General features: G+C 37.7%; 1 protein-coding gene across 4 annotated transcripts in view; it reads left to right on the top strand.

Annotated features, from left to right (window-relative positions):
* Positions 1 to 27,192, top strand: part of TXK (TXK tyrosine kinase) — a 49,216-nt gene that overhangs the window by 14,358 nt on the left and 7,666 nt on the right. For all 4 annotated transcript variants that reach the window (XM_055588499.1, XM_055588501.1, XM_055588498.1 and 1 more), the window contains 6 exons: positions 1,809 to 1,863; positions 10,475 to 10,554; positions 11,487 to 11,614; positions 15,140 to 15,214; positions 18,403 to 18,574; positions 24,874 to 25,090. In XM_055588499.1, the coding sequence (XP_055444474.1) occupies positions 1,809 to 1,863; positions 10,475 to 10,554; positions 11,487 to 11,614; positions 15,140 to 15,214; positions 18,403 to 18,574; positions 24,874 to 25,090 (727 nt within the window). The remainder of the gene's footprint in view (positions 1 to 1,808; positions 1,864 to 10,474; positions 10,555 to 11,486; positions 11,615 to 15,139; positions 15,215 to 18,402; positions 18,575 to 24,873; positions 25,091 to 27,192) is intronic.

The raw sequence follows: 27,192 nt of genomic DNA, 5'->3' as shown, positions 1-27,192 counted from the left end.
GTCCCCTGTGAATTTAACTCTGCCTCATTTATTTTGAAAGAATTTCTTCTTTCTACAACAAGAGGTCTCAGACTCATCTTGAAATTCCCTCCCACAATAAGAATATTCATTAACAAGTATTGAATGATAGGCACAGTTTAAATTCACAGTTACTCTTGTTCCTGTTAGCAATAGGTAGTTATATGACTTTGACTAGAATCATCTGTAATCATCCCCTGTTCTCCATCTTTTTAAAAGACCATTTTCAATTTAAGTGCATTAATATTTTAAAAACCTGGCCATGCTAGTTAGTGGCAGCTTTCTACTATAGAAGGTTAGGGGAAGTCCACATGAGGAGATAGGTTCCATTGTCCCAGGCAGGTATGAGTCTCATTCAGCCACCACTGGGCTCCCCCACTTGACTTAATGCCTGGTTATACACACACCCTTTCTTCCGCTGTCCACAAAAATAGTATTTCTGGTAATATTATATTAACTTCTTTTTAAAATCTTGTTTTGAAATGAAAGTGTTTCCATTTTTCTCTTCCTCTCCGTTGTTCTATTGTCACTTCCTCTGTCTTTCCTGTACAACATTTGCTTACTGCTTAGGTGCTGTCACATCAAACCATATGTTTATTTCTTTTTTTAATAAAATTTTTATTTAAGATTTTTTATGTGGACCATTAAAAAAAAAATCTTTACTGAATTTGTTACAATATTGCTTCTGTTTTGTTTTTGGTCTTTTGGCCCTGAGGTATGTGAGATCTTAGCTCCCAGATCAAGGATCAAACCCACACACCCCTTGTATTGGAAGATGAAGTTTTAACCACTGAACTTCCAGGGAGGTCCCAAAACCATATGTTTAAATTACAGTGTTCATTAATTATGATTACTGTGTGAACGTCTGGTATTTTAAGGTCATTTAATGACATGTTTCATGCAGAGACAACAGGAAGGCTGCAGGCAGAGAAGGGCTTGGTGAATTTCAGCCAGGAAAGAAATCCAATGTGATGGAAGTTTAGTGAGTGAGGGCAGAATGAGGAGAATATGAGGCCCAGGAGGGTGTAGGGTGGGGTGATTAGTATACTGGTTGTTCCATTTACTCTATTAAATTACTGACTTTACTACAAGGTGACATACTTTGGAGCTTCCCAGGTGGCTCGGTGGTAAAGAATTCAACTGCCGATGCAGGAGACGTGAGTCAACCCCTGACTGGGGAAGATCCCTGGGAGAAGGAAATGGCAACCCACTCCAGTATTCTTGCCTGGGAAATCCCAAGGACAGAGTAGTCTGGCGAGCTATGGGGTCGCAAAAAAGTTGGACATGACTTAGCAACTAAACAGCAACAACAACATATTTAGGAGAATCAGATAAGTCAGTATGAGTTTTAAGTTTGGAAAGGTAATGGCACATGTAAAAGCATGCAAATAAGATATTCCTGAAGGGAAAGAAATGTTTATGTTTTAGTTGGGTTTAACCAAAGCTCAGGAAAGTGTTTATCGAAGATGATGGCTTTTTAACCACATACATTTCATGGAAATTTTCAGGAAGTTAAACCATTCAAAATTAAGTGTGTTAAACCAAGTGTGTTTCAGAAAGTTGAATTGAAATATGGTAGAAAAATGAGATACTGGCTTGCAATTAATATAACTGTGTTAAATAAATCAATTGATATATTATTATAGTACATTATTGTTTATGTGAATTAATCAGTCCATTTATAAAATTAGTTCTGGAGTGTGTTTTTTAAAATAAAGCAAATGGAACAGGTATTTTTCTGGAAATAAATGATATATAACATTTAAAAATTATTTTTATTGCTTTTACAGGTGGTACCATAGGAATATTACTAGAAATCAGGCAGAACGTCTTTTGAGACAAGAGGTAATTTATTCATGAATAATTTTGTGGATAGTTTCAAAATTTCTGAGAGAGGTGAATTATAAATACTCAGCTAAAAATGTTTTATTACTTCCTGATTTTTTTTAGTTCTAAAATATTATTACAACTTCACTGCTACTACATTTTCTATTAAATTAGATTAATTTGTATCAAATCATGTTTTTAATTTATTTTCACCACAGTTTCACATATCTTTCTCCTGAAATGATTTCATCTCTAACATACCAAGCACCCCACTCCAGTACTCTTGCCTGGAAAATCCCATGGACGGAAGACCCTGGTGGGCCTCCGTCCATGGGATCGCTAAGAGTCGGACACAACTGAGCGACTTCAATTTCACTTTTCACTTTCATGCATTGGAGAAGGAAATGGCAACCCACTCCAGTATTCTTGCCTGGAGAATCCTAGGGACGGGGGAGCCTGGTGGGCTGCCCTCTATGGGGTCGCACAGAGTCGGACACGACTGAAGCGACTTAGCAGCAGCAGCAGCATACCAAAACTGCTTCATTCACTCCAAAGTGCATTCTGCCAGAAGGGTCTCTATTTGAATTGCCTGTATACATTTGCATCAATGTCAGTCCAATAGATTCTCTGTCCTCCTGAGCTTAGCTTAGACTCGTAAAAAGCACAGATACAGAAAAATACATGCAGCTGCACTTTCATTCTTTGGGAACAAAAGGAAGAGTGGAGCAGCGAAAATATCAAACTTAGATCAAAACTGCTCATTTAGGTCAAAACAAAACAAAACTGAGTATAGTTTAAATTTCCAACTGACGGTAAGTATCAGCTGTGGGTAAATGCATAGTCAAAACTAGAAAGTAGCTGAGAAGTATGCATGTCATTATGACCTGATGTTGGATGTTGAGGAAATCTAGTAATATGAGTGAGAAAAAAATCAGTTCTGTAACTCAAAACTCAGTGCCAGTAATGACCTATGACACAGGGAAGATCCAGTTAGTATTTGGGGGATAGGCTGAGTACGAGGAACACAGACCTCTCAGAGGCTGGTGGGGATGGAGGCTGGAGGTCTGGCCCGGTCTCATTGGCTACAAGAAAAGGGAACATGACAGCAAATGTGATATCTGCCTGGCATGGTGACATTATATATTAGTTGGTTCAGAACGGACAAGGAAGATGTAGTGATAAGCAGGCAGAACTGGAGAAAGGAAGTGAACAATTTGGTCCACAGAAAGCAAGCTTGTCACAGGCAATATGGCCGGAATCACTGGGCTGGGCGGGTTCTGCATCTGAGAGGAAGCCAGAACAGGGTGAGAATCTGACCTCCCTACCAAGAGTAGAATGGGGCATTTTGTAGCAAAACCTCCGTACCCACAACACAGATATCACAAATAGTAGTAGCACTGATCGTAACATTCTTTAATAAAATAAGACATTACAGAAACTGTTGAGGCCCACCCTCTCCCTTATCTTTTTGGTCCTCACTTCTCAGAGGCAACCACAATAGAGGAGCATGTTCCCATTTTGTCCATGGGTTTATACTTTTATCACATTTATGTGTATAAACAACCTATAGTGCTATTTTATGTGTTTTAATATTTGATGTCAAGGAGAGCACATATATGTTGATTTTTTAACCAAACATTATATTTTCCTTTTAATTCATAGGCATATAGGATCAACACATACCTTCAAGTATTGTGTGCTATTTCATTATGAGTATATAAAAATGTATCAATTTTACTGTAGATAAACATTCTAATCATTTCTAATTTTTTGCTCTTACAAACAGTGCTGCAAAGAACATCCTGTGCATGTCATCTTTTATATAAGGGCAAGGGGTTCTTTGAATTACGCTCCAAAATGGAATCATCTGGTCAGAGGATATGTGCGGATTTAACATTACTAGATACTGTGTATTCAAATCAGGATTCAGTACTTAGACCAATTTATACTCTTACAGGGAGTGAAAAAGCTGATTTCCTACATGAGCTTTTCTCATGGCTCAGATGGTAAGGGATCTGCCTGTAATGCAGGAGACCTGGGTTCGATCCCTGGGTTGGGAAGATCCCCTGGAGGAAGGCATGGCAACTTGTTCCAGTATTCTTGCCTGGGAAATCTCATGGGCAGAGGAGCCTGGCAGGCTACAATCCATGGGGTTGCAAAGAGTCAGACATGACTGAGTGATTAACCTTCACTCGTATTCTTACTAACAGTGGGTAGTTTCACATTTTTCCCCCAATTCATTGAGTGAAAAATTCTGTATTTTAAAATGTACATTTCTTTGGTTAACAGTTCAATTGAAGTAACTTTCCATTTGTCTTTGACCAGTTGTCCTGCTTCTGCTGTTATATGCCTGTTAATATCCTTTGCTCATTTTTCTATAATGTGTTTGGTTTTTTTTATACTGATCAATATGTATTGTACTTAAGAAATATATTCCGAATACCAATCTTTTGGCATTATGTGTTACAATGATATTTTTTGGATTTCTGGCTTTCTGTAAACTTTAGACTATTGTCGTATACAAAAATTTTTAAATGTTAATGTCAAATCCCTCAATATTTTCCTTTATGATATCTGCTTTTTGTTTTTATTTAAGAGATTCCTCTCTTTTCTGAGGTAATAAAGGAATTTTATATTTTTCATTAAATGTTTTAAAGATGTGCTTTCACATTTAGGTCTTTAATCTGTCTGAAGAATGTATATATAATGTTTTAAATACATACATATTTTTCCTATATATCTTAAAATATTTGTGTAATTTACATATTTTCCAATTTTTATTTTTAAATTTATGCCTGGCTTAAATTTCATTTGGTTATGAGTCATTTAAAATATATATTGCTAATTTGGCTTTCCTCAATTTAGCATCTTTCCTGTTAAGTTCAAAGTGAGCCCGGCTTCTAATTTTCTGTTCTCTTTGTCTGGTTTTGGTATAAATGTTATCCTAGCATCATAAAATGAGTTGGAATGTGGGGTTTTTAATCTCTTTTTCTAGTCTCTGAAATTGTTTATATCAGATAGACGTTATTTGAAGGTTAGTTAAAGTTTCATAAAATAGTCTGGCAAAGACCACATCTACCCTTTTAAGAAAGAGAAAAAAATACATAACTTCTGTCTCCACTTTGACCACTTTGAGTAAATAAATGGAAGTTTTGAAGAAACCATTTGGCGTACACTCATCATGGATTATAATTAAGCCCTAGTTTTGACTAGCCTGTTGACCATGCAGTTAGTTTTTGTACATTCTAGTTACATAGATGTTCCCTTGAGATTTTGGTGAAATTTAAGGGAGGCAGAAATCTGCATTTGCAGTGAAAAATGATTGGTCTGTTTTTCATATTTAAGGGGCAAGTGGCTATTTTCATATTAATTTTGATATCATATGCATTCTTTTCATGATCTTATTCTGCCACTATAAACATATCAACAAAAAAGTTGTTTCCAAACTGCAGTTTTTAAAACCTGGGCTTTATTAATAGTAGCAATTTTGAATATGTAAGGTTAGAAGCTGCAGTAATCAAGCACTAGGTGGCACCCAGTTATCTTAACATTGGAGATATTGATACAGTTGTCAATTTTTTAAACTTACTTATTTTTAAAAGTTTTATTAGAGTATAGTTGCTTTACAATGTTGTGTTAGTTTCTGCTGTACAGCAAAGTACATTTTACTGTTTTAAACAATGAAGGTTTCTCTGGCTAGTCTCCCTTTTTAAGAAACTTTCTGAAAATATATGTTTTGTCTGTATGAACTTCAGAATTACTTTGCCTTGTTTAAGAAACCTTCCTGTTGTTTGCATTAAATTTAAAGATTAATTTAGGGAAAATTATTTGTGCATTACAAATCAGTGCGGTTTGGGGACCAGTTTGTTCTAGGACGTATATATTAGTTATTCACGTAGAAAAAAATCAAAATTAGACCCAAACCTCAAGCAAAAATTGATATTAGATGGACAAAAAACCTAATTAGAAAAAGCAAATGCTTTTGTATTTTTCAGGAGAATTTAAAGGTTTTCTTCATTTAACTCTTGCACATGTATTTTTTAATTTATATTAAAATAATTTATCTTTTTGTTTCTATTATAAATGGGCATATCTTTTTATTTTTACTTTTGAAATCTCTTGATTTCTATGAATTAATTTTATAACTGATGACTTTGATGAATTCAAAGTTTTTTTTTTTTTATAGATAAGCAGTGGATTTATTTAGAGAGAGACACACTCCACAGAGAGAGTATGGGCCATCACAGAAGGCGAGTGTGGCTAATATTTTTTTGAAGTAGTTTTTTAGTTGATGCTCTTAGGTTTAGGTACGTAATCTTAGCAGTAGCAAACAGATTATTTCAACCCTCTTTTACAATTTTAATTCAGGGTTCTAATGTCTGCCTCATTTAATGGCACTGGCTAGCTTCTCAGAACAGTTTTAAATACCACTGCTGACAGTGGCCATTTCCTTTTTCCTAATTTTAGTTAGAATGATTTCCACATAAAGCACGATGCTTGACTTGGGACCAAAGTAAATAAGGACTATTGTGTTAAAGAATATACATATATTCCCATTTTATAAAGAATAAAAAAAAACTTGATAATAGAAATTGAAATTAAGTGCTTCTTCAACATCTATGGAAATTTTCGTGAGATTTTTCTTCTCAGATCTATTACATGTTGAATCATATTAATAAAATTCTTAATGTTACATTACTTTCACATTCCTATATGTAATCCCTCTTGGTTATGGTGTATTATTCTTTTGTTGTGCTGCTGGATTCGGTTTGTTAGTATTTAGTTAGGGTTTTTGCATTGATACGAGTGAAGACTGGTTGGTAGTTTTCCCTTTTGCGCACAATCTTTGCTATGTTATGGTACGGATATTGAGCCTACTTTGTATGATCTGGAAGATTTTTTTCTTTTCATATGCTCTGGAATTATTTAATTGATCTATCTACCTTTTTTTTAAGATTTAGTAACATCACAGTGCAATGTAGTGCTTTTTAATGTTGAAGCCCTTATAAAACCTTATCTGCTTTTCAATTTATTAGGTCCATTAGATTTCTAGCTTTTCTGGAATCAATTTTAACAAATTTTATGTTTTGCTAGCTAATTGTCCATTTTATTCAAGTTTTCAAATATATTACATAGAGCCAAGAAGATCCTTTAATTTTTTTCTGAATCCTTGTGACATTTTTAATAGATTTCCTCCACTATTTATTAATTAGGTTAACTAGTAGGTTACCTATTTTATTGTTTTTCCCTAGACAACCAGACTTTGAATGTAATTACTATCTATATTATATTTTTGTTTTTATAATTTGTTATTTTCTGCTTTTGCCTTTATTCTTTTCTTCTGCTTTACCTGAGTTTATTTTATAATTCTTCACCTACTTGAGTTGGATATGTTTATTTTGTATTCTTCTCATTTATTGATATAATAAGACTGTGAATTTATTTCTGAGTATTGCCTGAACTATATAGCAGAGATCCTAATAAGTAGTGAGTCCGTATTCTAGATTTTTTCATTTGTACTTGAATCTCCTTTTTTATTGAAACATGGTTGACTTACAATATTGTATTAGTTTCAGGTGTACTACATAGTGATTTGATATTTGCATACATTATGAAATGATCACTGTAAATCTAGTCACCATCTGTCCCCATACCGGAGAAGGCAGTATCAACCCACTCCAGTACTCTTGCCTGGAAAATCCCATGGACGGAGGAGCATGGTAGGCTGCAGTCCATGGGGTCGTGAAGAGTCGGACACGACTGAGCAACTTCACTTTCACTTTTCACTTTCATGCATTGGAGAAGGAAATGGCAACCCACTCCAGTGTTCTTGCCTGGAGAATCCCAGGGATGGCGGAGCCTCGTGGGCTGCCGTCTCTGGGGTCGCACAGAGTCGGACACGACTGAAGCGACTTAGCAGCAGCAGCAGCAGTCCCCATACAAAATTACTACAATATTATTGACCACATTCTTATGTTGTATATTACATCCCTGTGGCTTATTTATTTTCTAACAGGAGGTTTGTAATTCAATCCCCTTCGCCTAGTTCATGCTCCCTACCACCACCTCCTATTGGGCAACCACCCATTTGTTCTCTGTATCTATGAGTCTGTTTTTGTTTTGTTTGCTTTGCTTTTTAGATTACACATATAGGTGAGATCATATGGTATGTGTCCTTCTTGGTCTGGTTTATTTCACTTGGCATAATACCCTCTAGGTCTGTCCATATTGTCACAAATGGCAAGATTTCATTATTTTTTATGGCTAAGTAATATTCCATTATATATATATATACCACATCTTCTTTATCCATTCATCTATCCATGAATACTTAGGTTGCTTCCATATCTTGACTATTGTAAATAATGCTGCTATGAACATATATCTTTTCAAATTAATGTTTTTGTTTTCTTTGGGTGAATACCCAGAAGTAGAATTGCTGGACCTTGTGGTAGTTCTATTTGAGGAATCTTCATGCTATTTTCCATAGTGGCTGTACCAGTTTGTAATCCCACAAAGAGTACACAAGGGTTCTCTTTCCTCCACATCCTTGGCAACACTTGTCTTTTTGATGACAGCCTTTCTAACAGGTGTGAGGTGATATCTCAAGGTGGTTTTGATTTGCATTTCCCTGATAATTAGTGGTGTTGAGCATCTTTTCACGGGTCTGTTTGCCATCTGTATGTCTTCTTTGGAAAAATGTCTGTTCAGGTCCTCGGCCCATTTTTAAACAGAATTGTTTGTTTTTTAATGTTGAGTTGTATGAGTTCTTTGTATATTTTAGGTACTAACCCCTGATCAGATAAATCTTTTGTAAATGTCTATTCCCATTCAGTAAGCTGCCTTTTCATTTTGTTGATCGTTTCTTTCACTATATAGAAGCTTTTTAGTTTAATGTAGTCTTGTTCATTTTTGCTTGTTTCCTTTGCTTTGTTTCCATTTTTCCTTGTCTTCCTTTTGAGAAGACAAATCCAAGAAAAATGTAGCTAAGACCAACGTCAGAGAGCATACTGCCCATGTTCTTTCCTAGGACTTTGATGGTTTCAGGTCTTACATTTAAGTCTTTAATCCACTTTGAGTTTATTTTGTTACCTTGTGGGAGAAAGTAGGCCAGTTTGATTCCTTTGCACGTGGCTGTCCAGTTTTCCCATTGCAGTTTATTGAAAAGGCTGTCTTTCTCCCATTGTGTATTCTTGCCCTTTTTTTTTGTCACAGATTATTTGACCATATAAGCATGGGTTTATTTCTGGGCTTTCTACTGTACCACTGGTTAAAAACTCTGACCAGAAAAGCCTTGTCTCTTGGTAAGCATCTGGAAGGAGGAGACAATGTATTATGTTCCTCTTGAGGGGTCACATCATGCTGTTAGGGTTGTGCAGTTCTCATCAGTACTTCATAAATGTAAATGTTCATGAGTTTGACAAGATCTGAGATATTTTCCTCTGCATGAATGTAAGCAAACTTAATAGAGGTAAAGATTTATTTAGAAAATAATATCAAACAAACCAAACCAAGCAGTCCAACCTTCAAGTTTATTTAAAAGCAGTTTCAAAGAATGTCAAAAGTGTTAGTTGCTAAGTCCTGCCTGACTCTTTGCGACCCCATGGACCATAGCCTGCCAGACTCCTCTGTCCATGGGATTTTCCAGGCAAGAATACTGGAATGGGTTGCCATTCCCTTCTCCAGGGAATCTTTCTGACCCAGGGATCAAACCCAGGTCTCTCACATTGCAGGCAGATTTTTTACCATCTGAGCCACCAGGGAAGCCCAAAGAATGTCATTGGGGATCCAATTGATAATGAAAACATCAAACTTACTACAATATTCTTCCCTCTTGCCATGTCTCCCTCTGTGTCTCCTATATCCTGCATGCATGCATGCTAAGTCATTTAACTTGTATACAACTCTGCAACCCCATGGACTGTAGCCCACCAGGCTCCTTTGTCCATAGGGTTCTCCAGGCAAGAATATTGGCGTGGGTCGCTACGCCCTTCTCCAGAGGATCTTCCCGACCCAGGGATCGAATCTGCATCTCTTGTGTCTCCTGCATTGGCAGGCGGGTTCTTTACCAGTAGTGCCACCTGGGAAGCCTGTATCCTTAGAGCAAACAAAATGGTTCTCCTTGCTCTTCCCTCAAGACTTCTCCAAATCTATTCTCTTTCCATCTGTGTCATAAACTGGTCTTTTTTCCCCATTCCTCAGCTTCCCAGATGTATTTCTCCTTGCCTCCCTCACCCCCACTTGCCATATTGTTTCTTTTCCTGTAAAGAAAAATCCTGTCCATCTGTCTCAGAGTTCTTCTTATTCATCAGCTCTTTTATCTATTATTTAATCAGTATATAAAAATAACTAAATGGTGGGGTACAAGGTTGTCAAATGAAGTATTAGAAAAAATCATGAGCAAAGTTTTAAAATGCTCGCACATTGCAGATTCTTATCCCAATTTTATTTTATTTTATAGGTATGACATCTAAATCTGTAAGAATTTAAGAGATAAGATTGTGTGTACTTATAAAAACAATATCATCCTTCTATAGTAAGTCAGTATAGCTTTAGTTTTCATTATGGAGATATTTGTCTTTCTTCCAAATAAGGAATAAACATGTACAATGAATGAACTGTTTTGCAGTCTAAAGAAGGTGCATTTATTGTCAGAGATTCAAGACATTTGGGATCCTACACCATTTCTGTGTTTGTAAGAGATAAGAGGTAAGCAATTGTGATTTTGGTCACTTTAGAAATAACAGACACTAGGATAGTCATTGTTAAGGAGACACCATCGCATAGAGAATGGAAGTGAGAGCCTAACATAGAAAATTGCTGGCCTGGATGTTGGGACAACTAATTGGTTCCAATTTTATCCCCTAAGAAGCTCTGTGTGTGATATTAAATATAAGTTACTTACACTCTCTCGTCTCCTTTTCTCAAGTATCAAGTGAGGAGATTTGATTAGTTGTAGCACACACTGCTGATGCTTTCCTCATATCCCTTGTTTAACCCCAGGGTTTACCTATGGAGAGCTCTCTTGTATGCAGAAAGCTTCCTGTTTCTTTCTTCCTGAGAATGTTCTTTGCCTACGGGTTCTCGTGGTCCCCCCGGGGTGGACTAGAAGTGACTAAGAACATTGTAGGGGTGACCCTCCATCCATGTGAAATAAGGAATAAATTCCTCAGCTTCTTTGCACGTTAGTGGGACAACTCCGAGGTGTGTTCCACATTTCTCTCATGGCTTCCTAAAGGGATTAAGTCCTACTTGCCCATAACAAACCTGCTCATCAAGACACCCTATGCTGGTTTTCCTCCTTTCTTTGTCTCACATCTCTCACAGTGCATTTGTTTATTCATTGGACTGATACCTGATTCAGTAGATACTTATAAGTGTCCATTACGAGCTGTACGTTTTTGGACACTAGACGTTACCCAGACATCTTTGGCTGATGTTATATTTGAATCTAAGACCCTAATACCATAGCTGTGGAACTTTCCCAGCAATGGTGAGCCACCTGTTTATTGTAATCCTATCTACTTTTCAGTGTGTAGTGAGGATACAAGGTTTTGAAGTCGAGTCCTGTTGCTTAATGATTGACTTGGTTCCAAAGTGATCTTTTGCTTGTTTACGAACTCACATTTTATTGGTTGTAGAGATATGGAGGCTACCATCAAGCATTATCAAATTAAAAGGAATGACTCAGGACAGTGGTATGTGGCTGAAAGACACCTGTTTCAATCAATCCCTGAGTTGATCTGGTATCACCAGCACAATGCAGCCGGTAAGTCGGAAAATTCAGGCTGGGAGAGTTGGGGAGCCAGGCCCCAGGCAGGTTATGTGTCTTTGGTCAGACATTTAACAGGAGCAAATGTCCCTGTAGAAATGTTTAAGAGCTTGAAATACAACCTGTCTTCTGAGAAGTTCTCCTCCTCAGGAGAGGTGGAAATGTTTTTTTGTTTTTCTAGTCAGAGGGGCAAGAGGTAGGTTGATTTTCCACATTTCTGCCAGTTTAAAAGAAAGATACATGACAAAGATTCAAAAGGCCATTTAGTCACTATACGTTTGTTCTTGAAATTTACATGGCGCTAAATGTAATAAAATTTCAAATGTCTTAAAGAATCATGCTTTTTTTTCTTTGCCCTATAAATTTGCTCTCTAGACAGTTACGGTAGAAAATTACCCTTAAATGTCTCATTCTCTGTATTTCCTGTTTGGAGAGCAGGCACAGTCTTTCACAGTTATAATCTGACTTAAGAATACCATACCAGAGTCATATTTAACCCCCTCCTCTTGCTGTTATTTGCAATAATGGCTACTTTTGCAAACCTATCATCTGTGGAAAGATGTAAGATTCCAGAAAGTTCCATCACAATTACAATCGCAGCTCTGACCTTCAGCCCTCATTCAGTCTATCCTGGACTACTCTGAGTCCAAGGGGAATCTCTTTACCTCAACATTATAGAATTTGGAACCCAGTGCAATTTTCATACTGTTTTGATTTCTTGATGTGCAGTACTTTTTAAGATTTTTCTCATGAAAAGTTGTGTTGACAAAAAGATTCCCTTTTGGAAAGCAGTCACTTTTCCATTACACTGGTTTTTTATATCAGGAATAAATCCATGGAAATTTTATACACTCATGGGCTGAGTCCACCTGGATATTCCTGGTGGTCACTGGGCGTTTGGTTAGAGAGGAAGTGGCAACGTGTTTGACTGAGGCCAGTGAGGACGTATTTGTGGCCAGAGATGGAAACCCTTAGAATCAGATCAGGTCTGAGTTTTCTTCTTCACACTCTTCTTTCCTCTTCCTTCAAAGAAGAAATTTAAGAAACTGAGTGTTTGTGGTGGTGAGGTTAAAAAAAGTACTGAGGCAGATCAGGATGTGCTAACCTGAAAAGATGTTAGTGAAAAATTGTTTCGTAAAGGAAAAAAAAGTGCAAAACAGTATATTTATAGCCTCACTTTTGTAGAGTAATACACATTCACACAGACATGTGTGCCTAGGAAAATTCTGTTAAAGTTTAGATAATAATTTTTAAACTAATAAGCTGATAACAGACTATAAACTGTTAATGTTTACCTCTGGGGAAGGAGACTGAGGGTAAGGAAAACTTTTATTTTCTGCTTTATAGATTGCCCTAGGAATTTTTAAATTACAATATACATATATATAAATTATTCTTACAGGGTATGAAATACCATACAGATAACTTTTAAAATTAAAGTTAGATCAAACAATAATAAGATGAAAGATAGGAGTTGAAAACTTATAACTATGGCTGTTGTTAGAGAGAAAAGGAAGTAGAAAAGAGATAAGACAAAGAGGAAGAAAGATGATAAGAGGAAAGGCACAGGATCCAGAAACAACTAGTATTTATTGAAGACTTACTTTGGGGCAGACCCTATTTATGTCTATTTATTTATTTAATCCTCAGAGAAATCTGATGAGGTTGATACTGTTGACATCTCCATCTCACAGGTGAGGAAACTCAGGCATAATAAGTTGTGCTCAAGGTCACACCATTAATAGGTATTTGAGCCAAGATTTGAAACCACAGAAATCTATGAAACCTCTGGAGTCATTCAACCCACTGGCTCCACAGTCTGTGTTTAATGCCTGCTGTCTTTTCCAGAAAGAAGTAAATTAGATTATTGGAGAGACCATTTTAGAAGAGGCTTGAAACCCATGACTAGCCCATCTACTTTTTGACTTCTGGTCAATTTAGCTCATAACAATCCATTTCCTTACCAGAAGTAAGGGCAGTGCAAAAAGAGTGACAGACTTTTTTTGTTTCTATCAGAGAGATACACTGTCACTAAACTATTGGTTCAGTTCAGTTCAGTTCAGTCGCTCAGTTGTGTCTGACTCTTTGCAACCCCATGAATCGCAGCACGCCAGGCCTCCCTGTCCATCACCAACTCCCAGAGTTCACTGAGACTCATGTCCATCGAGTCAGTGATGCCATCCAGCCATCTCATCCTCTGTCGTCCCCTTCTCCTCCTGCCCCCAATCCCTCCCAGCATTAGAGTCTTTTCCAATGAGTCAATTCTTCCCATGAGGTGGCCAAAGTACTGGAGTTTCAGCTTTAGCATCATTCCTTCCAAAGAAATCCCAGGGCTGATCTCCTTCAGAATGGACTGGTTGGATCTCCTTGCAGTCCAAGGGACTCTCAAGAGTCTTCTCCAAAACCACAGTTCAAAAGCCATCAATTCTTCGGCGCTCAGCTTTCTTCACAGTCCAACTCTCACATCCATACATGACCACTGGAAAAACCGTAGCCTTGACTAGATGGACCTTTGTTGAAACTGTTGGTAGTAATTCACAAAATAAAAATATTTGGCAAACAAAAACTTTGAATTCAGAGGGAAGTGTTAGGGTGTTAAAGCAATTCCTCTTGTGTTTTTTATTTGGATTATGTGTTATGGAGTCCCAACTCGATGAAGGCTCTAACCCCAACTAGGTCTTCAGAGTCACTAGTAGGCATGCTTTCTTCTGTTCAAATTTCTACCATTCTCCTCAAAACCCTCTTTCCAGTATTACCCACTGCCCATCAGCAAATTGCGTCTCTACTTCACTAAGAAAATTGAAGTCTAAGAGGTATAAACTATGTATAAAATAAGCTACGAGGATATATTGTACAACATAGAGGGTTACAGCCAATATTTTATGACTATAAATGCAGTATAACCTTGGAAAATTGTGAAACACCTTATTGTACAGCTGTGACTTATATAATATTGTGCATCAACTATATTCTGTTTTAAAAAATTAAAAGAACATCAAAGTTACCAAACATGAGCTATCTCAATCTCATCCTTTTGCTTGCCACGCTCTTACCCTCATCTCACTCCCTCCAGCATACAGCATATTTTTCTATAGTGAAATCTTGGAAATAATTTTAAGGTCGATTTATAGTCATTGATGTACATTGATATATGTTGAGTGTAAGAAGCTTATAGCAAAACATTTCCATTTCCATGAAACATACAGATGTGTATATATGTTCAAATATAGAGATTTTTGCAAAGATGGTCACAAAAATGATAACAAAGTATCTCTGGATACTAAGATTTTGTAAGGGACCTTTTCATTTTTGTATTTTCTTGGCTTCTTTAACTTGTGTTCAATGAGCATATACTATATTATGAAAAGTCTTTTTCAAATAGGAAAAATAACCAAACAGACTAGCTGTAGAATACTTTCTCTGGCTGATCTGTTTAGGGAATGGTTCCATCTTCTGGTATATTTGGCTTTTTCTCTTGTACCAGGAACTAGAACTGAAATGCTGGTTTCTCTTTCTCCCCAGGACTCATGTCCCGTCTCCGTTACCCAGTTGGTCTGATGGGCAGTTGTTTGCCGGCCACAGCTGGTTTTAGTTATGGTAAAGTATGCATGTGTGCTCAAGTAAAAATCAAATCAGTAAAGAGTCTACCCCAAGTTCTCTCTATGTTCTTTAAATTCTCAGCTCTTTTGAGATGTCTGTCTTGATATATGTTTTCTCCTCAACGTTTAAATCTCCTTTCTGAGATTTAAATGCATTTAAATGCATCTCATAAGGGCATTTAAACTTTGGGGGGAAATATTTCACTTTTCCTTCAAATTTCATTATACATTATTTGGAACCTGTTTGATAAATTCCAGTTCTTTTTATCTGAATGATTGGGTTGTTGCTCTCTGGTTATGTGGGTGACTGGGAAATGACTTCTTCCCAATGGGACCTACTAAAATAAACTGCTTAATCTGTCCTTTTCACCTTTTCAAATAGAACTTGGGTGAAGTTTGAACTATTTTATAGTGAATGTGGTAGTTATGAATCTATGAGAATAAATAAGAGCCAAAGAATCTTTCTTTCTAATTTGGTGATATTTTATTTCCTTAAATTTATCTCACTATGGGGACTAAGCATATGCTTAAAAAAAAAAACAACCACACAATTATTGTGTAGCAGGTACCCAGGGCTCAGTCTCTGAATTGGGATGGAAAAGTGATTCCAGAGTGTTATGTGTGCTTAGATTATTTCTCTGCTGCTAAGTCACTTCAGTCGTTGTCGACTCTGTGCGACCCCATAGACGGCAGCCCACCAGGCTTCCCCGTCCCTGGGATTCTCCAGGCAAGAACACTGGGGTGGGTTGCCATTTCCTTCCGCAATGCATGAAAGTGAAAATTGAAAGTGAAGTCGCTCAGTCGTGTCCGACTCTCAGCGGCCCCATGGACTGTAGCCTAGCAGGCTCCTCCGTCCATGGGATTTTTCAGGCAAGAGTACTGGAGTGGGGTGCCATTGCTACCCCATAAATACTACATGTTTAAAAATTCTATCATTAGCAATTTATCTAAGTTAAATATGGTCCTCATTCATTAAAAAAATAAACTTTTCAATATTTAAATATCCTTAACAGTATATAGTTCATAGATCTAGAGTCTGATTAATTTTGTCTCATTTTGATCACTTCATATAAACAAAGTTCAACGCCGTGCATCCATGTCTGGCTTCTTTCTCCCGTGGGTCCATGAGTGGATTCGCTCGTGTCGGGTGTGGTTGGTCCATCTGAGTGGCGACGCACTGCTGTTTTGTAACTATACTGCAATGGGCTTGCCCATTCTTCTTTATATAGCCATTTGGGTTGTAACCAATTTTTGGCTTTTCTAAATAATATTATTATGAACATTCTTGTATGTCTTTTGATAAAGTTTAATCACATTTATGGCCAGACAATGTTGGATGTATACTTAGAAGTAGATTTGCTGGGTCATAGAGTATGCACACACTCAGATTTAGTCAGTTTTCCAAAGAGCTTATCCCAAATTATATTTCAATCAATGACATATGTGAGTTTCAGCTGTTCCGCATCTTTGTCCTTGCCAGTGTTTCCTATTCTTGTGGTTTTTGTTTGTTCTGGCTTGGTTTTTGTTCACACCCCCACTCCAGTACTCTTGCCTGGAAAATCCCATGGACAGAGGAGCCTGGTAGGCTGCAGTCCATAGGGTCGCTACGAGTCGGACAAGACTGAGCGATTTCACTTTCACCTTTCACTTTCATGCATTGGAGAAGGAAATGGCAACCCACTCCAGTGTTCTTGCCTGGAGAATCCCAGGGACGGGAGAGCCTGGTGGGCTGCCGTCTGTGGGGTCACACAGAGTCAGACACGACTGACGCGACTTAGCAGTGTATGTGTGCATATCTCATTTTGGTTTAAATATGCAATTTCCCTGATCAACTTTTCATAGGTTCAGTTGCCATTTTGGGTATTCTCGTTTGTGAGAGAAAACTCTATTCAAGTTTTTATTTAACACTTAACAAAAGGATTATATGCCTTTTCCTAGTTGATTTATTCTTATTTTGAAAAGGAAGTCTTAGGTTGGTTATGTATTTTAAGAAATATCTTCCCCCAGTCTGTGGCTTACTTTTTCATTTTCTTAATGGGCTATATTTGATAAATAAGATTTTATGAAGTATAATTTATTAATATTTTCTTCTATGGTTATATTCTGTTGAATAAATCTATGCCAATCCCAAGGTCATGACTATATTCTCCTATGTTACTTTAAAAACACACCTACTATTGGAAAGGAGAGTACCTTGCAAAGCCCGATACAAGTGTCCATTAGTCCTTATAATTTTTTTGTGGGGGGAGTAGAGGAGAACGTGCTTCACAGCTTGTGAGATCTTAGTTCCCTGACCAGAAATTGAACCTGGGCACTGGACAGTGAAAGCATGAAGTCCTAACCACTGGAGAGCCAGGGAATTCCCTTCAATTCTTTTAAATGCATTATCTTAAAGTTCCAGCAGATGGTGGCATTGCTATATAAAAGGGGATACTAAAAAGTTAAGATTTGATTCTGAGTTTTCCAAAGCATTATTTTAAAAATAGTACCCCCCCACCACTGATTTGCTTCTATAGGATGAGACATATTCAGTAATGTAATTCTCATTTCAAATGTACACTTAGATATAGGCTAGAATCTTAATATTGAAAATATTTATTAGATGAATTGATTAGGCTTTTTGCAAAAGAGAAAGGGCAAAAAAGCCCTTTGGAGTGGGAGTGGCACAGGAACAGTAAAAGTAACTGGGATGGGGGTGGGGGGAGCCCAGGTTTTATCTACCTCTCAAGTTTACTTATCAGAACAAAAACAGTCTGGGGACGTACGTATTTAGGTCCCACATCTGGTTTTGGCAGGTTTAGTTTAGAAAGACACAGAACTGTGTTTCCTTCTGGGTCTCTTGGAAAAGAAAAAGCCTGTTTTAATAAGCCATAATTTCTCTCCAAGTAAGTGAGATTTGTATCTTTGTTTATTTTTATTTATTTTATAAAAATGTGTTTATATGGCACAATTCAACATACGAAATTCCTTTAGAAATTATTGCATTTAAACTTGAATTCTGGAATTACACTTTTAAGCCACAATGATAGTATTAAAAATGGTAACAGGCCCTTTCTACTCATTTGTAAATGTTTTCAACCTCTCTGAAAAATAAAAGAAAATAGGTCGAGATAATTTCTAGATCTTTTCTAGTTCTAAAATTTAACATTTTTCCTTACTTGTAACATGGATATTTTACTCTTCTAGAAAAGTGGGAGATAGATCCATCTGAGTTGGCTTTTGTGAAGCAGATTGGAAGTGGTCAGTTTGGGGTGGTCTATTTAGGCCAATGGCGAGCACATGTCCAGGTAGCTATCAAGGCCATCAACGAAGGCTTCATGTCTGAAGAGGACTTCATTGAAGAGGCTAAAGTGATGATGTAAGTATACACAGAACCCAGACAAGTAGGCACAACATCCGGGTGTCATGGAAAGAACATGGATTTTGGAGTCAGTCACAGGTGGATTTGTGTCACAACTCTGCCCAAGCTAGTTGTGGGACCTGGGCGAATTATTTGACTTTTGTGTGGCTTGAGTTATTTCATTTTTCTAAGCTTCAATTTCCTCACCTGTAAAATCTCACCTAGAATCTCTATCAGAAAGAAGGAATTAGAATTTAAATCCTTCTTCTGAGATGTTTAAATATAATTTGAGCAATTTAAACTTTGGGAAAAAATATTTCACTTTTATTTCAAATCTCATTATACATATTTAGGAACCCTTTCGATAAAGCAGGTGGAAGATGATGGTGAAAGGGGTGATAGCAGAGATGGAGAGACGAGAATAGTTTCAGGATACATTTTTGAGATAAAATTGTCAGGACTTGCTGATAAATTAGATGTGGCAAATCACTTAAGGAGACTGGGGGACCAAAAAGTGAAAACCAAGGTCTTGGGTGCACTATTAGGCAGAGAATGGCACCATTTAGTGAAATGGGAGAGACTGGCTGAGGAATAGTTTTAGAGGAAAAAAGTAATTCTGCTTTAGACATGTTGAATCTGAGAGGCAGGGGTCAAGTGCATAATGAGTCTAGAGTTCAGGAGAGAGGTCAGCCTGGTCACCGCAGATGACATTAAAATCTCTGAAACGTGATCTGATCACATGGGAAAAAAGAACAATTAGAAGAAAAGAAGACTACAGAGTTTGAAAATATTTAAGTAACAAATTTACATAAATATGACATGTTTGCTCTACAATGAATCATATGCATTTTTCTAAGATGAGAAAGGAATGTGTATTAATGGGTCCTAAAGTTACAGCAAGCAACAACATTCTTTTTCTGTTTGCATCTTTCTGTGCCCTTGAAAAATATTTGTCCTATTTGTTAGACTAAACCATAAAAGTGAAGGTTTATTTATTTGTTCTTGCCTTATTTCTGATAAAGGTTATTTCTTTTTTTCTGATAAACTTTTGCTAGTGACCTTACTGAGCAAATACAGTGTAATGTTCTAATTCTCAAATGCTTACACGTGAGTATCAATTTGGCAGCTTTCTCATGGAAAATTAGTTTTCCATTTCAAGAATTACCTTCTTGCCATTATTCTGCACGCATGTAAGCTGCATCCCCTAAGTGAAAATACACTTCATGAATTAGAAAGGTAAATCAGACAAAATCTACACATATAATATGTACATGTGTGTGCTCAGTTGTGTCTGACTTTTGTGATCCCATAGACTGCAGTCTGCCAGGCTCCTCTATCCATGGAATTTCCCAGGCAAGAATAACTGCAGAGTGTTGCCATTTCCTACTCCAGGGAATCTTCCCAGAGATGGAACCCGTCTCTGTGTCTCCTGCACTGGCAGGCAGATTCTTTACCACTGGTGCCACCATATAATACATATAGCTACAAATTAAAATCATGTAGAGGTGCTTGAATAGCTTTCTCCCCTACTAACTGGGGTATTTCTGTCTGCTCATTATATGGGAATGTATCAATCACTCATACATGTTGTTTTAATATAATTAATCTCCCTGATTCATTGATCTTGTGTTATCTTTATGAATGGAAAGAAGTAACATTTCAACGTACTTTTGACTAACAAAATGTTAGTTTATTATACACCTCCTAAAATTACAAACATTAATTTGAATATATTCTTGCCTTGAGAACCCCATGAACAGTATGAAAAGGCAGAATGATAGGATACTGAAAGAGAAACTCCCCAGGTCAGTAGGTGCCCAGGATGCTACTGGAGATTAGTGGAGAAATAACTCCAGAAAGAATGAAGGGATGGAGCCAAAGCAAAAAGAATACCCAGCTGTGGATGTGACTGGTGATAGAAGCAAGGTCTGATGCTGTAAAGAGCAATATTACATAGGAACCTGGAATGTCAGGTCCATGAATCAAGGCAAATTGGAAGTGGTCAAACAAGAGATGGCAAGAGTGAATGTCGACGTTCTAGGAATCAGCGAACTCAAATGGACTGGAATGGGTGAATTTAACTCAAATGACCATTATATCTACTAATGCAGGCAGGAATCCCTCAGAAGAAATGGAGTAGCCATCACAGTCAACAAAAGAGTCTGAAATGTAGTACTTGGATGCAATCTCAAAAACGACAGAATGATCTCTGTTCGTTTCCAAGGCAAACCATTCAATATCACAGTAATCCAAGTCTATGACCCAACCAGTAATGCTGAAGAAGCTGAAGTTGAACGGTTCTATGAAGACCTACAAGACCTTTTAGAACTAACACCCAAAAAAGATGTCCTTTTCATTATAGGGGACTGGAATGCAAAAGTAGGAAGTCAAGAAACACCTGGGGTAACAGGCAAATTTGGCCTTGGAATACGGAATGAAGCAGGGCAAAGACTAATAGAGTTTTGCCAAGAAAATGCACTGGTCATAACAAACACCCTCTTCCAACAACACAAGAGAAGACTCTACACATGGACATCACCAGATGGTCAACACCAAAATCAGATTGATTATATTCTTTGCAGCCAAAGATGGAGAAGCTCTATACAGTCAGCAAAAACAAGACCAGGAGCTGACTGTGGCTCAGACCATGAACTCCTTATTGCCAAATTCAGACTTAAAATGAAGAAAGTAGGGAAAACCACTAGACCATTCAGGTATGACCTAAATCAAATCCCTTATGATTATACAGTGGAAGTGAGAAATAGATTTAAGGGCCTAGATCTGATAGAGTGCCTAATGAACTATGGAATGAGGTTCGTGACATTGTACAGGAGACAGGGATCAAGACCATCTGCATGGAAAAGAAATGCAAAAAAGCAAAATGGCTGTCTGGGGAGGCCTTACAAATATCTGTGAAAAGAAGAGAAGCAAAAAGCAAAGGAGAAAAGGAAAGATATAAACATCTGAATGCAGAGTTCCAAAGAATAGCAAGAAGAGATAAGACAGCCTTCTTCAGCAATCAATATAAAGAAATAGAGGAAACCAACAGAATGGGAAAGACTAGAGATCTCTTCAAGAAAATCAGAGATGCCAAAGGAACATGTCATGCAAAGATGGGCTTGATAAAGGACAGAAATAGTATGGACCTAACAGAAGCAGAAGATATTAAGAAGAGGTGGCAAGAATACATTGGAAGAACTGTACAAAAAAGATCTTTACGACCCAGATAATCATGATGGTGTGATCACTGACCTAGAGCCAGACATCCTGGAATGTGAAGTCAAGTGGGCCTTAGAAAGCATCACTACGAACAAAGCTAGTGGAGGTGATGGAAGTCCAGTTGAGCTATTCCAAATCCTGAAAGATGATGCTGTGAAAGTGCTGCACTCAATATGCCAGCAAATTTGGAAAATTCAGCAGTGGTCACAGGACTGGAAAAGGTCAGTTTTCATTCCAATCCCAAAGAAAGGCAATGCCAAAGAATGCTCAAACTACTGCACAATTGCACTCATCTCACACGCTAGTAAAGTAATGCTCAAAATTCTCCAAGCCAGGCTTCAGCAATATGTGAACCGTGAACTTCCAGATGTTCAAGCTGGTTTTAGAAAAGGCAGAGGAACCAGAGATCAAATTGCCAACATCTGTTAGGATCATGGAAAAAGCAAGAGAGTTCCAGAAAAACATCTATTTCTGCTTTCTTGACTATGCCAAAGCCTTTGACTGTGTGGATCACAATAAACTGTGGAAAATTCTGAAAGAGATGGGAATACCAGACCACCTGACCTGCCTCTTGAGAAACCTGTATGCAGGTCAAGAAGCAACAGTTAGAACTGGACATGGAACAACAGACTGGTTCCAAATAGGAAAAGGAGTACGTCAAGGCCGTATATTGTTACCCTGTTTATTTAACTTATATGCGGAGTACATCATGAGAAACGCTGGACTGGAAGAAACACAAGCTGGAATCAAGATTGCCGGGAGAAATATCAATAACCTCAGATATGCAGATGACACCACCCTTATGGCAGAAAGTGAAGAGGAACTAAAAAGCCTCTTGATGAAAGTGAAAGTGAAAAGTTTGGCTTAAAGCTCAACATTCAGAAAACGAAGATCATGGCATCTGGTCCCATCACTTCATGGGAAATAGATGGGGAAACAGTGGAAACAGTGTCAGACTTTATTTTTCTGGGCTCCAAAATCACTGCAGATGGTGACTGCAGCCATGAAATTCAAAGACGCTTACTCTTTGGAAGGAAAGTTATGACCAACCTAGATAGCATATTCAAAAGCAGAGACATTACTTTGCCAAGAAAGGTTCGTCTAGTCAAGGCTATGGTTTTTCTGTGGTCACGTATGGATGTGAGAGTTGGACTGTGAAGAAGGCTGAGCATCAAAGAATTGATGCTTTTGAACTGTGGTGTTGGAGAAGACTCTTGAGAGTCCTCTTGGACTGCAAGGAGATCCAACCAGTCCATTCTGAAGGAGATCAGCCCTGGGATTTCTTTGGAAGGAATGATGCTAAAGCTGAAACTCCAGTACTTTGGCCACTCATGGGAAGAGTTGACTCATTGGAAAAGACTCTGATGCTGGGAGGGATTGGGGGCAAGAGGAGAAAGGGACGACAGAGGATGAGATGGCTGGATGGCATCACTGACTCGATGGACCTGAGTCTTAGTGAACTCCGGGAGTTGGTGTTGGACAGGGAGGCCTGGCGTGCTGCGATTCATGGGGTTGCAAAGAGTAGGACACGACTGAGCGACTGATCTGATCTGATGATTCCATATTCAAGTTGGCATAAAAGGGCTTTAGGGACTGAATATTACAGTACAAAAGAAACAATAAACTTCTGAAAAATAAATTACTAAAAAGTTTTTCTCTTTTTTAAACTTTTATTTTATATTAGACCATAGCTGGTTAATAATGTGGTAGTTTCAGGTGACCAGCAAAGGGACTTAGTCATATATTTACATGTATCCATTCTCCCTCAAACTCCCCTCCAATCCAGGTTGCCACATAACATTGAGGAGAGTTATCTGAGCTATACAGTAGGTCCTTTTTGGTTATCCATTTTAGATATAGCAGTGTGTATGTGTGGATCCAAACTCCCTAACTATCCCTTCTCCCAGTCTTTCCCAGCTGGTAACCGTAAGTTCATTCTCTAAGACTGTGAATCTGTTTCTGTTTTGTAAATAAGTTCATTTGTATAATTTCATTTCTTTAAACAAAATTTTTTAAAATACATTTTATTTTTGGCTATGCGGGTCATTGTTGCTGCCCGGGCTTTTCTCTAGTAACGGTGAGCCTGGGCTGCTCTCTAGCTGCGGTGTGCATGGTTTTCATTGCAGTGGCATCTCCTATGGGGAGCACAGGCTCTAGGGCATGTAGGCTTCAGTTGTTGTGGCTCCCAGGCTCTAGAACAAAGGCTGAATAGCTGTGGTGCACAGGCTTAGTTGCTCCACGTCATGTGGGATCTTCCCAGATCAGGGATCAAACCTGTGTCTCTTGCATTGGCAGGTGGATTCTTTACCACTGAGCCACCAGGGAAGCCCCTCATTTGTATCATTTCTTAAAAACTTTATTTTAGTGTATCTTAGTAGGCAATATTCAAGGACACTGTGTATGTGTGTGTGAGAAGAGAAAAAGAGAGGAGAGAAAAGTTCAAGCAGCTGAGCACAAATGTTTTAATTTTCTAAAGTGAAATTTTTTTAAGGTATCCAACAGTTCAAAGCTCATTTCTATGAGGTGTCACGGCCATTACCCTTTTAAGAGACATAAAATTATGATCTGGGTGTGTCTGTGTGTGATTACCAAATACATAGAAGAGTTTCATGTCAGTAAATGTTTTTCAGTCTTCAACTTAATCTAAAAATTTCCTTTAAATGCATTTATTAGTTATAATTTAATTTTCTTTTAAAAATTCACATCAATTGCTCTTTCTTCCCTCTGTGTGTCCCGAATTTTTTGTCTAGACAGCTGTGATTGGGGAGGTTGAAACTCAAGGACCAGGAACTGGGCAAGGGGTAGCAGTAAAGAGGAAACAAAAGGCTTACAAAATGGAAAAAAGAAAAACAGAATATGGGGCATGGACTATCCTGTATGTACCACAACTTAGGAAGTAGTACTGCATAACCTCTTGACCCCACTCTCTTAGCACATAAAGTGGAAAGGAAACTGTCCTACTTGCTCTGTGGTTGGGTTAGTTTCAATCATAGCTTGATGATGAACATCATGTGGAAATGGTAAATATCACCAGTTGAGTTCAAACACTTGAAAACGCAAAAGCGATTTTGCTCATGGGTCTATGTGTTCTTCAACAGGAAGTTATCTCATTCGAAGCTGGTTCAGCTTTATGGAGTGTGTATACAGCAGAAGCCCCTTTACATTGTGACAGAGTTTATGGAACATGGCTGCCTGCTTAACTATCTGAGAGAGAGAAAAGGAAAGCTCAGCAAGGAGATACTACTGAGTGTGTGCCAAGATATCTGTGAAGGAATGGAGTATCTGGAGAGAAACTGCTTTATCCATAGGGATTTAGTAAGTACAGTGCAAATTTGCTGACTGTTTTGTGTATTAAACATATATTCAGAAGGACATGATAAGTTAGGACTTTCAACACTTTGTTTTTTTTTTTTTTTTTTGAAAATACTTTCATGTTTTATAGAAATACATTCAATACTTTCATTGAACATATTAGAAAATAATTTAACATTTTGCAAATATATGTAACATTATATACCATTAATTTGGATCTAGCATTTACAAAACAACTAATAAAAAAGGTTCAAAGCATAGTATCTCAAGTTTTAAAATTTCAATGAAGAATTTCATTTGCACTGATGAGGAATTCATTCAGGCAAATCAGTATCTGCCCTTCACTCTGTAGCTCCTTGCCTCTGCTACTTTTGCACAACTGCTTTTAAAGTTACTTTTTATGTGAAAACATCTAATTTCATGTAGACCAGTGTGCATTATGATGTGGAAAAAAAAAAGTTTGGTTTTTAGGAGCTGATCATGATAGTTCACAGCTAAAGAATAAAAAATTTTATGGCATTCTTATACATCTAATTTCTGCAATGTTTGATATTTTTCTCAGAAAAATCATTATATAACATGTTTCAACAAATTGCCCAGTAATTTAAAAATATGAGGATCATGGCTATAAATAACACTAAAAATTTTACTTCATTCCCATTGGAGAAGTCTGAAAATTTTACTGTATGGTCATACAGTTTCTCTTTTCTTGTGTCCATCTATATTTAAAGAAATCTTTTACATAATGCATCCTTTGGCTTAATTTTAAAACATTTTTCTATTCGTGTAATTTGTTGGGAAATGTAGCTTCATTTTCTATTGCCTACTGATACTGTAACAAAGTAAGATGTTACTCTACATATGTCTTGAACTAATTATTCACCAACAAATCAACTACTTTCCTTTCCTCTCTCCCCTTTTCTTCGTCCTTCTCTTACTGCTATCTTTCTTTATTTCAACTAATAATCAAATACATAGTAAGTGCCTATGTATGACAAGCTCTCTGCCAGGTGCTGGAGGACCATGCTGAAGCCCCAGCCCCAGTGGGTCTCACCCAGGGGGTGAAACTGCCTCCAGGCGGAGGTGGGTTGGTTCTTACAGCATCATAAAAGCACTACTGGCATTGTTGAGAGGGACTCGAAATGTTAAACCATTCTGTTCTGTATCGCTCAGAACAACCCTCCAACAAACAAGATCAAAGCTTGTTTTACCTCAGAAGCAAGTAGCTCTGCTTCCCTGCCTTGCTACCTCCCCTTGAAAAACATTTTCTGTCTGCTCCGTATTTATTCATGATATTCGTACTATTCCTTCTGTGTCCTTTCATGTCTCGTTTCTAAGTTCCCAAATTAAATCCAATGAAAATTTGAGAATTTATGAGAAGTCCCTGTTACTGACACTTATAGGGAATCCTGAACTTCCATCAGCCATGACTGCTGCTGCTGCTGCTAAGTCGCTTCAGTCGTGTCCGACTCTGTGCGACCCCACAGACGGCAGCCCACCAGGCTCCCCCGTCCCTGGGATTCTCCAGGCAAGAACACCGGAGTGGGTTGCCATTTCCTTCTCCAATGCATGAAAGGGAAAAGTGAAAGTGAAGTCACTCAGTTGTGTCCGACCCTTAGCGACCCCATGGACTGTCATTCAGGCTGGACTATTTTGGGGAAAGAAAGAGGTCATAATTTCATTAGCCCCAGCACACCATTGCTTGTCCTACACATGATTTAGAGCTCTCACTGGCATTTATTATTTACTACCTCCTTTAATAATTGTTTACATTGTTTACGCAAATATTAGATTCCAGACTGCTTGACATCAAGGCGTAGACTTCTGAGCTGTATTCAGTGTCATTAGAGTGCAAGTTGCTGAGCAATGGCCCTCAAACTTAGCTGGGCATTAGAATCATTTGGGAGCTTTAAAACATCACAGTACCGAGCCCATACCACCAACCAATGAAATCAGAATCTTTGGGGGTAAAATCTAGTGATCAACTGTTTTGGAAAATTTCCCTGATAAGTTTGTTATGTAGTCAAGATGGCATACCCTGCCTCAGCTAGTTGAAATCTCGCCTTTGTTTCTTACTAGACATGTGACCTTAAGTTAGTTAACTA

Source organism: Bubalus kerabau, chromosome 7 (genome assembly GCF_029407905.1).
Source record: "Bubalus kerabau isolate K-KA32 ecotype Philippines breed swamp buffalo chromosome 7, PCC_UOA_SB_1v2, whole genome shotgun sequence".
Lineage (NCBI taxonomy): Eukaryota > Metazoa > Chordata > Mammalia > Artiodactyla > Bovidae > Bubalus > Bubalus kerabau.
Note: the sequence above shows the minus strand (reverse complement) of the source record. Positions and strands in the feature narration are given on the sequence as shown.